Genomic DNA, 16,614 nt, shown 5'->3' on the forward strand with positions numbered 1-16,614 from the left:
TATATATATATATATATATATATAATCTGAAGAACCTAATGCCAAAATGTAAATTAATAAAAAAATAAATATATACAAAAATACAACAGCAATTATAATAATAACCAAAGAACCATATAGCTCAAGAAGGCATCACCATAAAGTAAAGCTCTGAAAAGTGTTTAAATGATATGGCCATTTGAAATGCAAAGATCTAACTAAGCAAATATTAGACAGTGTTTCACTTGATAAAGTACCATAGAAATAGTACAACCTACCAATTCAATCTTCTGCATGAAACCCACCACTAGGCTACCATGTCTGTATTTTTCATTCTCTCTTTCTTTTCTTTTCTTTTCTTTCTAAGCTACATAAACTTGATGTTTATCAATGAAAAGTCCCCACTAATGTAATGCAACAGTATGTGATTTGCATTGGTAGCATTTATAATTCTCACTGTAGGCTATGTAGCACCTACAGTAACAGCAGCTATATCACAGACTGCTATTACCATCTGAAAGCGTGAACAAAGCTTCAGATCGCTATTTCCGATGCTTGCGCCAGCTCATGGGTGACTCGAGACGAAACGGATCCCTCCTTTGATTGGCCACAAAAGCGCTACGTGGACGTCGAGCAGCAACAGGTAGAGCGCCTGACCGTTATCATTTCATTCTGACTGCGGCTGTCAGGACGATAACAGCGCTTCACGTCAACTAGTATCGCTCTCCGCAAGCCTCTTATCGCGCAGACATCGCCACGAGTTTGGTGGGAATTTATTTCGAGGTAAGCAAAAACTTTTGAGCGATGATTGACAGTTTATAAGACAGCAGCGACAACGCATAGAGACAATGTGCATTTTCGTTGTTCACTTGATGAATCTAGTTTAATTATGTCAGCATTTATGGCTTAATATGATCAATTTCATTATCAATAGTTGACTTTTCTGTATTTCATTATCAATAGTAGATTTTTAAGTATTTTCTGACAAAGATTTACACTTTTGTTAACCTGGGATGAATAAGATGCTACCATAGTGTAGGCTAACTAACTAACGTTAGGGAAGGATATTACACATTATCTAGAAGAATGCCTTGTAATCTAAACAGACAGGATGTTAAAACAAGCTAAAGCTTACTAAGTATTCAGAGAGCACTTGAGATGTACTTAATCTTCATATAACATCATTTTCAGTATCCACTTCATTAAAGTCATTTATATAGATATATAATGGTATTTTGCATGTTAATTTCCTCCAATCAAATGTGAATGATAATATCCTAGGGCCTACACCAGGGTGTGGGTGAGTCAAGTATGAAGTCCAAAGGAAAGGGGTCAAAGCGGGGCAGACAGTCTTGGGCAGAACAGGAGGACCCAGACTTTACGCTGGAAACAGAGCCAGGTTCCAGCGAGCAGGAGGGTTCAGAGGCATCCGTGAGGCTGGGTGGGGCATGGAGAACACTGAGGGGTGAGAGGCACGGCGGTTCCCGCGTGGGTACACGTCGCAGGCGACTGCACAGCAGCGCTAAGGAACGCAACGTACGCAGGCTGGAGAGTAACGAGAGAGAGAGGCAGAGGATGCACAAACTCAACAATGCCTTTCAGGCCCTACGGGAGGCCATTCCTCACGTCAAAACAGACAAGAAACTTTCCAAGATCGAGACTCTCACACTGGCAAAGAACTACATCAAGTCCTTAACCACAATCATCCTGGGCATGTCAAACGCCTGCCTGCCTCACGCCGAGAGTGACATGGAGACTAACGCCTCCCGGCTCCTGCAGTGTTATCAACAGCATCTACAGGAGGAGGGAGAGGAGGATCTGTCCAACTACCTGAGCCACATTCACAGCTTCAGCCAGGGCAGCTAACACACACTGCCACAGACTCAGTGAGCGCTGTGTAAATACGTGCATGACGATGAATACCAGCTCTGAAGACTAACAAAAGGGTCTATTTGAATAACCCTGAGTTTACAAGCTAAAGCTGGTCCATAAACAAGCTCATTTATGTACAGAATATGCACAGATTATGGTGTCCACAAACAATGTGGTAGTTATTTGCCATTATCATTGCCAAATTGCTAGCAGTAACTCTTTGGATTATGAAAGGACACAGTCTGCTGGTCATTAATGTAGTTCACCCCAAAACGTGACAAAAGAAGATGCTTTGCTCATATAGTGAAAGTCAATGGGGTCCAAAACAACACTGGACCCCCTGACTTTCATTGTATGGACAAACAAACAAAAAACAATGTTTGTGTTCCATGAAATAAAGTCATACAGGTTTGGAATGACATGAGGGTGAGTAAACAATAAGAGTTCTCATTTTTGGGTGAACTATCCCTTTAACAGGGTGAGTATTTCATATTAAAAATGCAAAGTTTCAGAGCAGATTTCATATTTATTCAGAGGACACAAACCATGCACCTAATGACATTGAGATGAGTTTACTGTACCCAAATAATGACTCTTTACTCTGTTATTTGTCTACATTTAATAATTTAAAACTATATTATCCTTTTCTTTTTCCAGTGGTTTCTCTCATGCCTACATATAATATCTTTGTATGTACAGAAGCAACCTTAAATAATGCCTTAAAGGATGTCCCACAATTGATGCAGTTTCACATTAGGACCGTAATTACCCATAAATATTCCACATTTATACATCCACATGTACAACATGACTTAGCAGGATAGGAATAAAACTAACTATTCATCCTAACAAACCATTTGGAAAGATTTGTTATAAATACTGTTACTTTCTGAAAATGTGCTGCCTTTAAACAGAATTAAACCACATATATATCTATGAATGAAATGAAATATTCTGACATCCTGAGAAATGTTTCACAACATTGTCTCCACATTTTCAAGTGCAAAATATTGCACTCTTTCATCAGTGACAAAAGTGTCTTAAATAAAGTGTCTGAACTTACACTACCATTCAAAACTTTAAGGTCAGTAAGATTTTTTTTGTGATATCTTATGATCACCATTGCTTTTATTTGATCAACTGTAATATATTGTGGAAATTGTCATATGTTCCTTCAGAACTCATTTAAAAATGCTGATTTGTTGCTCAAGATACAATGATCAATGTTGAAAACAGTTGTGCTGCTTAATATTTTGAAGTTTTTTTTTCCAAGGATAAAGTTCAAAAGTACAGCATTTATTTTTGAAACAAATCTTTCACAATATAAAATCTTTTACTGTCATTTTAGTCAATTTAATGCATCCTTGCTGAATGAAAGTATTCATTCATTCACAAAAAAAAAGTCTTACTGACCCCAGATTTTGGAACTGTAGTGTATTTGTACAGTACCACTGTGCTGTTTCAGCTTTGAATACGAACATAATCAATAACCCAATACAAGCAGATTATGAAATTATTACAGACTCTTTTACGGCACTGCAGCCGAGCAGGAAAATTCCCAGAAGCAGGTATTTGTTTAAAAATGTTTGTGTGTGATGTTCAATATAAAATGCTTGTAGTGTACCTTCAGTAGCTTACACTGTGACTTTTTGTATTTAATGCCCCTGGATTCAAATAAAGAATCAAAAAAGCAAACGGGCAATTGTGATTTTACCACAGATGAATAAATAAACATAAAATTAAGATCCTCTTACCAAAAGTACTATGTAAAAAACATAATGACGAATGATGGGAGTGTTAAAAAGGAAGAGGGCATTACTGGAAGTGGCCTCAATATCCACGAGAGCCCTCAAAACAAGAAAACATCTTCCAAGCTAACTAGAAAATGTGAATTCAGTTGAGGTACAAACAAAAGCACAGCGGTCTGCATGTGCAGGCGCTTGAGTCACACGATTTGTTAAGTGGGATTGAGTAATTCTATACAAGAGAAGCGCTACAGAAAGGAAGAAAACAATTCATGGCTACAGTAGAGACGGTTAGCATAAAAACTAACAGCCCACTGGGTTTCCGTTCATCTCTGGCTGGTTACTGGTTTGCAGTGGACGTGCTGCTGTCTGGTTGCTGCCGTTGCCAGTCAGGGATGGCATCAGGATGCGAGGTGCCTCCATGGCATTTCCTCTAACTGCTATATGATCCCATCCACCCTGAAAGAAACAGATGATTTATCATTTTCTATCCATTCTGCACAGTACTATTAGTAACTAGTGAGCATGAAGACAATGCCAGCAGAGCTCACCCCAATGCCATAGTCCCACGAGTGTCCTTTGGGTTCATTCGGCAGCACCCCCAGCCGGCGACACACAGTGCCACAGCTCAAACTGTGACTCCCCTGCACCTTATCTGCAATGATCCACACCTTAGGGAAACCCCCCCCACCCACAAATCTGGCATTTAGCAGAGCAGCAAACCTGCAGTAGTTAGACTGCATTAACTAGTTACAAGGAAATGGTCTAGACCTGGTCCAGAGGTCCCACAGACACCTTGCGCACATTATTGGAGATGTGCTCCCATGATGAGCCCTGAGGGTAACTGGGGGTCACACCATGTCTGTACCACAGGTTACCTGCTCACACAAAACCATACATAGAATCATTACTATAACAATGGGTCAATTTATATTTGACGGTTTTAAATAAAGCATCATGTTTAGAACTGGTGATTGCTTTAGACTGCACAGGAAGCATGGATTCTTCTAGATTCTCTCTCTCTCTCTCTCTCTCTCTCTATATATATATATATATTAGTTTTAATATTATATTATATACAGTACCATTCAAAAGTTTGTGGTCCGTAAGATTTTTTTAATGTTTCTGAAAGAAGTCTCTTCTGCTAACAAAGTCTATATTTTTTTAAAATAAAAAAATACAATAAAAACAATAATATTGTGAAATTACAATTAAAAATAACTTATCTATTTTATTATATTTGAAAATGTAATTTATTTCTGTGATGGCAAAGCGTAATTTTCAACAGCCATTGCTCCAGTTTTCAGTTTCATATGATTCTTCATAAATCATTCTAATATGCTGATTTAGTGTTAAAAAGATATATATTTTATTATCAGTTTTGAAAACAGTTGTGCTGGGAACTGTGATACTTTTTTTCAGGATTATTTGATGAACAGAAAGTTAAATAGAACAGCATTTATTTGAAATATATATGCATTTTTCATCTAACATAATTATATAAGCATCCTTGTTGAATAAAAGTATTAATTTATTTAGAAAATAATATAAATAATATAAAAAATCATAATCTTGCATCTTGCTGTAAAAATACAGTTACACTTAAGTTTGATCAATTATTGATGTTAAGTAATTTTAGTCATTAAGTAAGCAGCTTTTAGGAGCAATACCAAGACACCAAGATATACAAACAGATCAGAGTGCACATTTTTCCATTGATTAGTAACATCTGTGCTTCCCCACTTTTGAAAAGTATCAGTGGCCACTGATGTATTAACACCTTTTTATCAGTGTGACATGTATAGGTGTACCATTTTCATCTACTGTGTATACAGACGTCCTGCCCACTGACACCTGTTTAAGCTTCTGTCCAGTTGGAGAGGGGATGTGATACCAGCAATCTCCTGCAAACAGATCAAACCTTTCTAATGCTGCTGCAGAAATACAAGCAATGCTGCAACATCAGCATGACAGGCATGACTTGCATTAAAATGTAACGTAAGAGACAAGTATGTATTGTTGTATTTTCATGGGGTCATACATATACAGTAGGGATGCACCGAATGTTCGGCAACCGAAATTATTCGGCCGAAAATAGCAAAAAAATATCTTTCGGTGTTCGGCCGAATAAGCGAAAAGGCCGAATAATATGTACCGAACAATGACTAACGTGATCAAATAGAGGCACGCACTAATGCAGCAAACATGTCGGCAGTGTGAAAGTATTTAAATCTATCAGAGAAAGACGCAGAAATCATTACAAGCACGAAGCACCGACAGCGAGAGACTGTTTAGTGCTGCATCTGCCAGGGTTCAAAGTCCAAAGCGCGAGGAAAATCTGTGCTAAAACTGTGTTACTCGTCAGTTGCTCAGTAACATTTTTGTGAATTTTTTTAAAGGCATGTGACAATGTGATACGTGCGACAAACATCTTCCCAAATTCGTAATGAATTCATAAATCTGCATGCTGTTATCAACAAAAAGAAGCACTGAGATTTTCCTGTGGGTTTCTGCCAAAATAAAAGCCGAGAAAAAGCAACAACTCCCAGGCTTTATGATAGAAGGTTATTCCCTCACCTGCCGGGTTCTGGGTGGACACAGAGCCCCTGAAGAACGTAGAGCCATCCTTAGCGATGGCCCAAACCTGGTGGACAGCACCTATGGAAATCAACTTGAAAGGCTGGTCGGTTCCAACATGTAACCATGACGACCCCTGTGATCAAGCCACATCATCAGTCAGGGTTACAATACATCATTCTGGGAAGCCTCTCACAGTCATAATGTTTGTGAAGTATTTGTACACTATTTGCATGGGAACTAACACAAAACCAATTAGCGGACTTCTAGAAAATAAGGAACTTGGCTCTTACTCCAGGGGTAAGTGAAGTGACACCCAGACGGCACAAGACGTCTCCTTTGTTGCTGATGGCCCATAATGGCACCTGTTCCACTGTGCTCTTTGGTCCACAAGGCAGGATTGTGATGTCACTCAAAGGTATAGGCGGGACTTCCTGCCAGGGGCCAGTTGTTGTGAGTTTACACTTTCTAAGGTGGAAGATGATGGTTAAGAATTGGTGATAGGAGTCTAATTTAACAATTACAAAAAATGGTTTCTTTATGATTACAATTTTGAGGAAGAGCACCCAACACTGAATAAATATTTCTATTGGCTACTTGACAAAAATACTAAAACACTATGTTTGTTTTCGTCTTTTAATATTTTTTATTGTCATTTACTTTTTTACAATTTATTCCTAATAATTAACTAAATTAATCCTTCTAAATGTCAATTTCAGTATGGTGGTACTGCACAGGCAATATGCAGATGATCAAAAACCCTTTACCGAATCATGTCATAAAAATCATTGAGTTACAGTACTTTTTAATTGATTTTGTTAACACTTTATAATCAGGTCCCGTTTGTTAATATTAGATAACTACATTAGTCAACAGGTGCTAACAATGAAAAATATTCCTATATTAATTGCTAGATACCTGGCCCAACGTCTGCGGCGGACAAAGTCCTTCAATGTTTTATATCCGTGGTATGACCTAGAAGGTGAATACATTCAGAAAAATCAAAGCATTAGCTCGGTCTCACACTTCCAAGATTGTGCTTTTTTATGTTATAAAATACACTGGCAAAGCTAATAACCAATATAACTTACGCAGGAAAGTCAGCTGCATACTGCCAGCCCTCTCTGTCTGTCCCACCTGGCACAGCATAGTCAATAGTCCAGTCTGACACCTGCAAAATATTACGGAGCATGCACACATACAGCGGTTTGCAACTATGACGCAGCCGGATGTCATTCACAGTTAATTTCAGTGACAAGTTCTTTATGTATTGGGAGGAAATAAATAACAGCACAAACCCAAGTCCAGTTGGGGGAGGGTGGTTTTGTGTTGTTTTTAGTGCACTCCTTCAGACCTGAGGCATCGCTCCACATGTAACGGTCAGTAGGGAGACCCCTGGAGGAGAAACAGTGAGGCACAGCAGAAAGCATATTGAACACTCCTGGATTATAAACATCATGCTCAGTATTAACCTGTTAGTGTAACCAGTGACAGGATTCCAGCGCTGGTTCTCATAGATATAAACGCTCTTCACATCAGTCTGTGTGTAGATGTTATCTGTGCTGCTTGCCAAACCTGTGTGTGTGAGATAAATACATTATGTTATTAAAATACATGAAAAACACTGATTGGTTTAGAAAGAGGTGACGCATTTACCCTGGAAGAAGCCTCCTCCATAGCCTCCTGTGTGGACCCAGGCAGTGTGGTCACAGCCAATCCCCCACACCACACCAAGACTGTTGGACTCAATAATACGCAAATGCCCTCCGACTTGACGCCAGAACCTGTCCATGATAAAGATTTTTGTTTTGTTTTTCTCACAGAGCAGTCATGGACAAATATAATGTTTATGAATATACACTTGTTCAAAAGTTTGGGGTCAGTAAGATTTTTTTTTTTTTTTTTTAAGAAATCAATACCTTTATTCAGTAAGGATGCAAAATAAGGATGTAAGGATGTGAAAATAAAGACCTGTACATTGTCTATAAATGCTTTATATTAAGAATCCTGAAAAAATGCATCTTGGTTTCCAAAAAATATTAAAACAGCTGTTTTCAACATTGATAATGATAAGAAATGTTTTTTTAAAAGCATCAAATCGGCATATTACAATCATTTCTGAAGGATCATGTAACACTGAAGAAATCGCTGTAGAAAATTCAGCTTTGCCATCACAGGATATATACAGTATGCCATCATAAATGACATTTTAAAATATATTAGTAAAACACTTATTTTAAATTAATAATATTATTATTCTGAATATTTCACATTAATACTGTTTTTACTCACTAACACTAAACTTTTAAAGGTAATTCTTTAATAAGGGGTTCATTGACCTCTTTAAACTATGTTTCATCTATGTTAAACATTTATCACAAGGCTTTTTGTCTTTTTTGAACTTTCAAGTGAATTTTGGTATAATGTGTGATGCTGTGGATCTTTTGATGTTATGTGTGACTGTAATGATGCATGTTATTATTATTATATATTTTTTTACATTTTTCACATGTTTTTGGAAAAACCCAATGGTTCTGGTGAGACAGTGTTCTTAGTGCATTGTAGCGTCGCTTGATTTTAACACTTAATACATTTACTATAAAAATTTATTAAAAAGTTGAGAGTAGTTAAATATCTGGATGGGGGACAAGCTAAAAAATTAAACATTTTAAGACTTAAAAAAAAGTTTGACGGTACTATAATCCATCCTTTAAGTAGGATGCTTGTTTAAAAAAAAAAAGGGTTCAGAAGTGGTCCACTGACTGAAGAATCACTTATTTACAGCAAACTTGTTCACAAAAAAAAATCAATCAATCATCTGATTCTTACATCTGATCACAGGGTGTAGGGTAGGGAATTGCCTCTAGTTCTTTTGTGGGTTCGTTCACAAAGATGTCACCCCTACAGGTGACCGACCAGATGGCTTGTTTCGAGGGAGGGCCCTGAATACCTCTAGAGTCACAGCAAGACACACTGAGCAGAGCCAGCTGATAAGATGAACAAACTGTCAGTCAAACAGCAAGGTAATCACAAAGTGCAGTGCAAGTTGTTGAGAATCAATGATTAATGTTCTCTCCTCACCCAGTCGTGCATCTCCAGCTCTGTGGGCGCAGCCAGGCGGATAGGCCACCTCTGTTTGGTTCGTTCTGCTGTATAGATGGCAAATGTGTGTTTGGAGTCATTCAGTACTGGCACCAGGATTGTCACTTCATTAATGAACACATGGAGATACTGGACAGAGAAAGAACAGAAAAGACACAAAGCAAAGGTAAAACGGGTTGAACTGATCAAATAAGTCAATTCTAGACCACATAAAATCACTTTACAAGCACAGATTTCACGGATTTATGTTCATATACACTACCATTTAAAAGTTTGATGTTGGTAAGATTTTTCAATTATTTTGAAAAAAAGTCTCATGCTCATCAAGGCTGCATTCATTTGATAATTAATATTTATTTTGACTATTATTTTTATTTGACAAAAATACAAAAACAATAATATTGTGATATATTAATAAAACTTTCTATTTTTTATGTTTTTCTAATATGCTGATTTGGTGCTCATGAAACATTCCTTATTATTATGTTGAAAAACGTCTGTGCTTAATATTTTTGTGGAAACTGTGATACATTTTGTCAAGATTCTTTAATGAGCAGAAAGTTCAAAAGTATAACATTTATTTTTGAAATAGAAATCTTTAGTGTAATTATACATCTTTACTATCATGTTTGATCAATTTAATGCACCCTTGCTGAATAAAAGTATTAATTTCTTAAAATAAAATCTTTGATCAGTTGTGTATTTCCTACAGAAATGGTTAGCAAGGCCTTGTACTTTTTTGTATCAAGATCTTGTACATTTTAGTGTAGCGAATCAGCTCATGGGGAAATATGAATAATTAATCATAACTAGTTATAATTAATTATAAATATTTAGATCCGCTGTAGATATTTACTTGACCTCTCAGGGTCAACTGTCTGTCAATTCTAAGAACGTTAATTTAGATACTTTTATTAGGTTCCAGCTACAGTATAATAATGTGGAATTAATATTTAGTCCATTTTCCCAGTAGGGAAAAGATAAATGTGTGCCAAAAAAGAATTTGATCAACTTTTAGCAGTACACTAACCTTACTAGATGGCCTCAAACTAATAAACATGGATTAAAATCCACAAAACTACAATTCTGATTCCATAACAGATGTGAGGTTACCTTCTTTTCATCATTAAAGGTGTAGTAGATGAACAGAATCCCATCCTTGTTGCCCTCTGCTCCTGAAAACTGCTCCAGTGCAAACTGAACATCCACCCACTTATGAGGTTTCCAGTCTCGCCACCACTGCATGGTGCCCTTCTTCACCCACACAGACTATGAGAAGAACAGGAATCAGGGTGAGTTATCAAATTAGACACTTTTTTTTAGTAACTCTTCAGTTCTACCAAGCTGAGGACCACTGTCACTGTAACTGTTGCTCTGAATTTTGATCTAACTCTTGGAGCACTTGTATATGAACACTTACTGTTGCTATATCAATGACAATCTGGATATAATCCAAAAAAAAAAAAAAAAGATAAATGACAAACCTGGTTAGTATTGATAAAAACATCAAATGAGATCAACTGTTTTGTGTGTGAGGACTACCTGTTCAATGGCCTGCTCATAATGCATGAAATTCTCCATTTCCCTCTTGGAACGCTGACTGAGCTGCTCAAATATCTGTTTACGCCATTCTGCCGTTTGAGCAGGTGTAATGGAGGGAGACATGGCCTGCATGGAGGAGTTCAGGGCTGAGGAGACAATCACATTTGGCACAGTCAAGTACAAAGCGAATCATCAAATTCAGTTACACAGAAGGTAAATAGGGCTGCACGATACGTGACATTGCGATTTTTGCTTTCCTACAATGGTGCAAAAAGAAAAAGAAAAAGCTGAAATAATTTTTTGACCAATTCAATATGACTATGAAATAATAATTATTTTTATTGTGATTATGAAATAAAAAATTAAACGTAATAAACAATAAGAAACGTATTGCAATAATATTGTAAAGAACACAGTAAAAGAAAAGAAAAATATTTTACTGTAAAATTACAATACTAATATTTATATTCTAATTTCTTCATTTTCAAACATTAAAACAATTAAGCTTTTATTTTGACGGTTTGCCAGCAAATAAAAACACGCGCTGCCAGTTTCATACTGAAGCTTGGCACTGTGTGTTCAATGACACGCATGGAGCCCATAATATCAGCGTCACAGTAAATGAACCAAGCTGTTCTCAGAAGCTGAAGCACTGTAGAAATGCTGCACTTCACTTTGAAACTGGTTAAGCATATATTAAATCAATTAAACCTTGACAATTGCACTACGCCATATCGCAATATCGATTTTCTTTCAACACATCATGCAGGCCTGCATGATACCCGGCTGACCTGTGGCTGTAGATGAGTTGAACCAGTTGAGCTGTGTGTGACACTCAACCAAACATCCCCCACCGCTAACCCAGGCCCATTTTGGATGCTCATCTGGCCCATAAGGCTCCTCCAGGGCCAGGATATAGGTGACTACAGAGGACAGGCTGCTGGTTTCAGCTGTGTCTCCAGGTCCAGATGCGAGGTGCGTCTGGGCTTCCTCTAAGTCAACATTGCTCCATTGAGGATCCACCCCACTTGATTGGCTAGGAGACAGAACCTGTGCTGGGGAAACCCTGTCCTCCACCTCTTTTTCTGTGTGATCCTCCTCAGGAATAGATGGGCCAGCTGGGGGGGCGTCACGGCGACTGATTTGGCCATCACGGTCAGACACAAGCTCTGAGATGAAGCTGTCACTGGTCACTTTGGGGATGTGTGGTTTAGGGGCGTCTCCCATCTCAGGTGTTGGGACCACTTCAGCCCCGGTTCTTTCAGTCTCAGGGTCTGCATCACCCAACACTGATGCCTGGGACTGCAGACGCACCTCACCACCAAAGAAACAACCAGCGCTGTGAGGTGTAGAGACACACATTGTTAACATGTACAGCACCAGAAGTTTGGAATCACTTCGACATGTTTATATTTTTGAAAGAAAATTTGATATATCAAAAACATTATTCATGTTTCCGATAATTGTTATAAATGTTAACCTGTGATGACAAAGTGCTTTCAGTATCCATCAATCCAGTCTACTAAGAGAACATCTAATGAAATTGTCAATTATCTAGCCCCTCTAATAAGAACGCATTGGAATTCACTGAATTGTGCAAAAACACTTTAAAATTAACAACTAATATTGTAAATTAAATAACAACTAAAAAAAACTATCATTAAATGAAAAAAAATATTATTTGTCACATATGACAATACATTGCAAACAATTTTTTAATAATACCCAACATTTAATGAAAAAATATAAATATTATTTCTGTCACATATGACAATACTTTTATGCCACATTGTCTTTTTCAGATTCTAAATTATTGACTCCACTTGCATTGCTGAAGTCTACTTTCAGTTTTAAAGAAACACCTTTCTCTAGAAATTAATCGGTCTATTGTTCTTTTGAGGGATGAAGGCTGATCAATGCTTCAAGCCCTGTTCCCACTGCCAACCATACACACGCAGTGACAAAACAACCTGATCCCATTCATTTGACTTCTGTCGTTCATTCAGTGATTTCTGGTCAGACGAGTGACGAGTGACAGTGGCTGGATGTAGGCATAACAGGATGTAGGCGTGTCCAACATGACAATGTTGAGAAATGTTTAACTTTTTGCAAATTAAGTGTGACTTTCAGGAGCGACAACCAATAGGAGTGCGCATTGTGTCAGAGTGCAGCACATGTCGGCCATCATATGTCTACATTATGTTCATTATATGTATATAATCAAATTAATGAATGCACTGAGCACAGAATGTTACTTTCTATTCTTTTAATATCCTAGTTTCACTGGCAATATATGTAATTTGCAATAAAACCTCTAAAGAAAGGTCTACCAATAACATTAGCACAACTGAACTAGGAATGTCTACTAGTGACATGAAGTTAACTAACCTCTGAAGGCTGCTTGCGCTGGCGCTAGAGTGGGAACGTTCACTATCTCTGGGCACAGACACAACCTTCCAGGCCTTCCCACTCAGCTCGCTGGCAGTCACACCCTGGCGGAAATATACGGCCCGGTCTTCAAAACCAATAGCCCACACCTGAGCACAGAGACACATCACATGACCTTCACAGATCTCAGTGTAATAACTGCTGAAATGGTTTTAGAACATATCATTCTCACTAGAAACACATTCTTAGATGAATACATAAATATGGCATAATATATGGTATTTTAACACCAATATTTTTACATTTGTGTATAATGTTTCACACAAGAAAAATGACATTTATACCACATTTTCATATTTGTATTTATTTATCTCATTAGGGATGCAACGATTCACTCAACTCACGATGCGATACGATTCACGTAACTGATTTCACAATATGATTTTCTCATGATTTTTAAGACAAATTATTAATGAAAAGGTGTTCTTTTATTATTGCTTGGACAAAATGCTGCACATTTATTTGTGAAATTGAAATGTCAAATAACAAAACTAAATTTAAATTTGAAAACAAACCTCAAATCTAATCAAATAAATAATCAAATAAAAACAAATCTCTTCATATAAACAAGGGCTTGTGCTCTTTCCATTCAAAATTAGAGGCAACCACTGCATTTGAATCACAAACAAAGATGCTGTGTACATGCAGCATGAGCAGTGTTTTAATCTAAATTAGATTGTATAGTTTGAAATTTGAAAACAAAAACAGAATGCTCTGACTTTAGTTTTGTGAAGTCCTTTGTTACCGCTGTAAACAAAGCTGCGCTGCGCTTATAAACAGTCAAGATGAAAAGAAATTACCATCTAAACTTTTCTAAAGACAGTCAGTTCCCCTCAGAGATACACTGATATAACCTCCCACCCCCAAATGTATCGCGATTCGTTTAACATCTCAACCGATTTGAATCGTCACATATTTGTATCGATGTTCAACCGGATCGCGGTGCATCGTTACATCCCTATAATCTCATGGATTAATACATTGATTCATATGAAAGTTTCTGGGTTAAGCCTTCAAAAGATTTTAAGTGTCTTTTTTCTGCTGTTTTCTGCTTTTTATGTTGAAATGTGTACCACACAAGTACAGTTATTCAATGTAAAATCAGAGACAGGAATTAATGAGAGGAAACATTACTAATCTCTGACCTGGTCATTGAGACCCACGTTGATCATGGCCATCTCTCCAACCATACCTATCCAACCTGAACCACAAGGATTATGAGAATTCACACCCCGTCTAAACCAGACCTATTAGAAATAAAGAGATGTGGAAAAACAAGCTAAGTAACAATAATAAAAAAAGTACATATCGGTTCAAAAGTTTGGGGTTGGTAAGATTTTTTAAATGTTTTTTTTAAAGAAGTCTCTTATGCTCATCAATGCTGGATTTATCTAATCAAAAATACAGTTAAAACAATAATATTGTAAAATACTGTTTTATTTTACAGTACGTGTACTTCCCTGGTACATACATGGCAAATATCTTGTACCTACAGGCAAATGAATGGTAACACAAAGTGCTTACCTGAAGTGTATGTACATGGTAACAAATAAGACACATGGCTGTATTTAACAGTAGTGTAGGTACAAGATATTTGCCATGTATGTACCAGGGAAGTACACGTACTGTAAAATAAAGTGCTACCGACATTTCTTATTATTATCTTGAATCAGTTGTGTTGCCTGACACATTTTTCATTTTAGGATTCTCTGATGAATAGAACATTCAAAAGGCAGACAGCATTTATTTGAAATAGAAATCTTTTGTAACAATGAAAAAGACTTTAGTGTCACTTTTGATCAATTTTATGCAACTTAGATAATCAAATGTATTTATTTCTATCAAAAATTTTATTTTTTATTTTTTACTGACCTCAGACTTTTGAACAGTAGTGTATATATTCTATATTCTAATATAGGCAATATATTATGAATTATAATATAACTTGTATTACAAAAATATTAATAAATTGGAATAGAAGCATTTTTATTAGTGGTCTCAGGTTTTGGACTCCACTGTATGTTTAAGTGTAAAATTATATTAATTAAAATATGACTTACTTTATGATCTTTAGTGACAGCCCACACTACATTCACACCAACAGCTACGTGTGCAGCAGCCACTCCAGTGTCCGGCGACTCCACCGTGACCCATGATGACCCTGTGATCAATATTATCGAATGTCTATCATCTACCCCAATTTTTTTTTTTTTTTGTGTGTGTACTGAACCACTACACTCACCCTTCAGGCAGTCTCTGCCAATGCCCTCTCTGACCAGCAGATCACCCTCCCACAGGACAGCCCACACCAGGTCACCCGGGCCGCAGCTGATCTGCACAACCTCCCCTGGTACTGGCACCTACTCCCAAAAGGAGCCCTCGGGATTATGGTGGTTGATGCCACACCGGAACCACACCTGCTCGAAAGTAAAAAAAATGGATCTTCTTGTCGATAAATGGAAATTCATTTGAGTTCTAAGAACCCAAGGATTCATACACTCTGTATAGCTTTGTAAGAACTGAAAAATGTATGAATTATAAAAGCATGCGGTGTTGTTGGACACTGTATGTAAGGCTGGAACAAACTGAGTTCTGACCTTTCCCTGCAGAGAGACCGCCCACAGTGACAAACACCCTCTAGGCTCCTCAGTGATCTCCCAACCACCACAAGTGATGTCATTAAACGGGTCAGGAAGAGATCCAGTCTGCTCTAAGGGGATCTGCTCTCACATATAAAATTCAAGGACACATAAGTTTTTCCATCAACATTAAAGAGAAACACTTATGATAAGTCCTTTGTGCTGGTACAGACCTTGACCCAAGTTTCCTGTGCCTTGTACCTTCTGTATCGTATCCATCTGCGGCGACGCACGCAAGAGTTCCATTTTTTGTCTTTTGTGTAAGTGGCTGGAAAATCAATGGCATATGTCCATCCCTAAAAACACACAGAAGATCAGCTATGGCTTAAAGCAAGTGTAAGCTGTGAAATAACTTTTTTTCGTGATTTTAAAGATGTCAATACAGACCCCTTTCTCTGTGGGCTCCCCTCCAAAGTTTTCATCCACATACCAGTCCGCCTCCCACTCCCAGTTCTCAGAGGGCAGCTGAAAGTCACCCAGAGGCTGGTGCTTCAGCCCTGTGACATCACTCCACTGCCAGCGGTCACTCGGCAACAGCCGGTCCGAGAAGCCAAAGCAACTTTACAAATGAGGGCAACAGAAGCAATCAAAACAACAAAAGAGCAAGAATAAATGAAGTGTGGATGTAGATTGGTATCGTCTGTGTGCCCTCTCAAACACCTCACCACATAATGGCTGAACAACACATGCTGTGCTTAAATATAGACATG

General features: G+C 37.6%; 2 protein-coding genes across 2 annotated transcripts in view; one reads left to right on the forward strand and one right to left on the reverse strand.

The window, feature by feature from the left end:
* The first annotated feature begins 542 nt into the window (after window positions 1–542).
* On the forward strand, window positions 543–2,173 carry bhlha15 (basic helix-loop-helix family, member a15). Its single transcript, XM_016533705.1, has 2 exons — window positions 543–762; window positions 1,261–2,173. The coding sequence occupies exon 2, from the start codon at window positions 1,291–1,293 to the stop codon at window positions 1,843–1,845; it is 555 nt and encodes a 184-aa protein (XP_016389191.1). The 5' UTR covers window positions 543–762; window positions 1,261–1,290; the 3' UTR covers window positions 1,846–2,173.
* Window positions 2,174–3,518: 1,345 nt separating this feature from the next.
* The window catches only part of tecpr1a (tectonin beta-propeller repeat containing 1a), an 18,589-nt gene continuing 5,493 nt past the window's right edge, over window positions 3,519–16,614 (reverse strand). Inside the window, 24 exon segments of the mRNA XM_016533704.1 lie at window positions 3,519–4,055; window positions 4,148–4,267; window positions 4,368–4,474; window positions 5,408–5,500; window positions 6,174–6,309; window positions 6,467–6,641; window positions 7,092–7,148; window positions 7,265–7,344; window positions 7,472–7,568; window positions 7,646–7,748; window positions 7,830–7,957; window positions 9,003–9,160; window positions 9,255–9,404; window positions 10,389–10,544; window positions 10,696–10,716; window positions 10,818–10,963; window positions 11,609–12,156; window positions 13,206–13,354; window positions 14,411–14,512; window positions 15,326–15,426; window positions 15,508–15,682; window positions 15,863–15,985; window positions 16,078–16,200; window positions 16,292–16,390. Coding sequence (XP_016389190.1) covers window positions 3,900–4,055; window positions 4,148–4,267; window positions 4,368–4,474; window positions 5,408–5,500; window positions 6,174–6,309; window positions 6,467–6,641; window positions 7,092–7,148; window positions 7,265–7,344; window positions 7,472–7,568; window positions 7,646–7,748; window positions 7,830–7,957; window positions 9,003–9,160; window positions 9,255–9,404; window positions 10,389–10,544; window positions 10,696–10,716; window positions 10,818–10,963; window positions 11,609–12,156; window positions 13,206–13,354; window positions 14,411–14,512; window positions 15,326–15,426; window positions 15,508–15,682; window positions 15,863–15,985; window positions 16,078–16,200; window positions 16,292–16,390 — 3,303 coding nt within the window. The 3' untranslated portion in view covers window positions 3,519–3,899.

The sequence above is a fragment of the Sinocyclocheilus rhinocerous genome, unplaced genomic scaffold, assembly GCF_001515625.1.
Source record: "Sinocyclocheilus rhinocerous isolate Xijiao unplaced genomic scaffold, SAMN03320098_v1.1 scaffold1026, whole genome shotgun sequence".
NCBI classification, from domain to species: Eukaryota; Metazoa; Chordata; class Actinopteri; order Cypriniformes; family Cyprinidae; genus Sinocyclocheilus; species Sinocyclocheilus rhinocerous.

Coding starts and splice junctions, on each gene's coding strand:
- bhlha15 (XM_016533705.1), top strand. CDS start 1,291: ATGAAGTCCAAAGGAAAGGGGTCAAAGCGGGGCAGACAGTCTTGGGCA.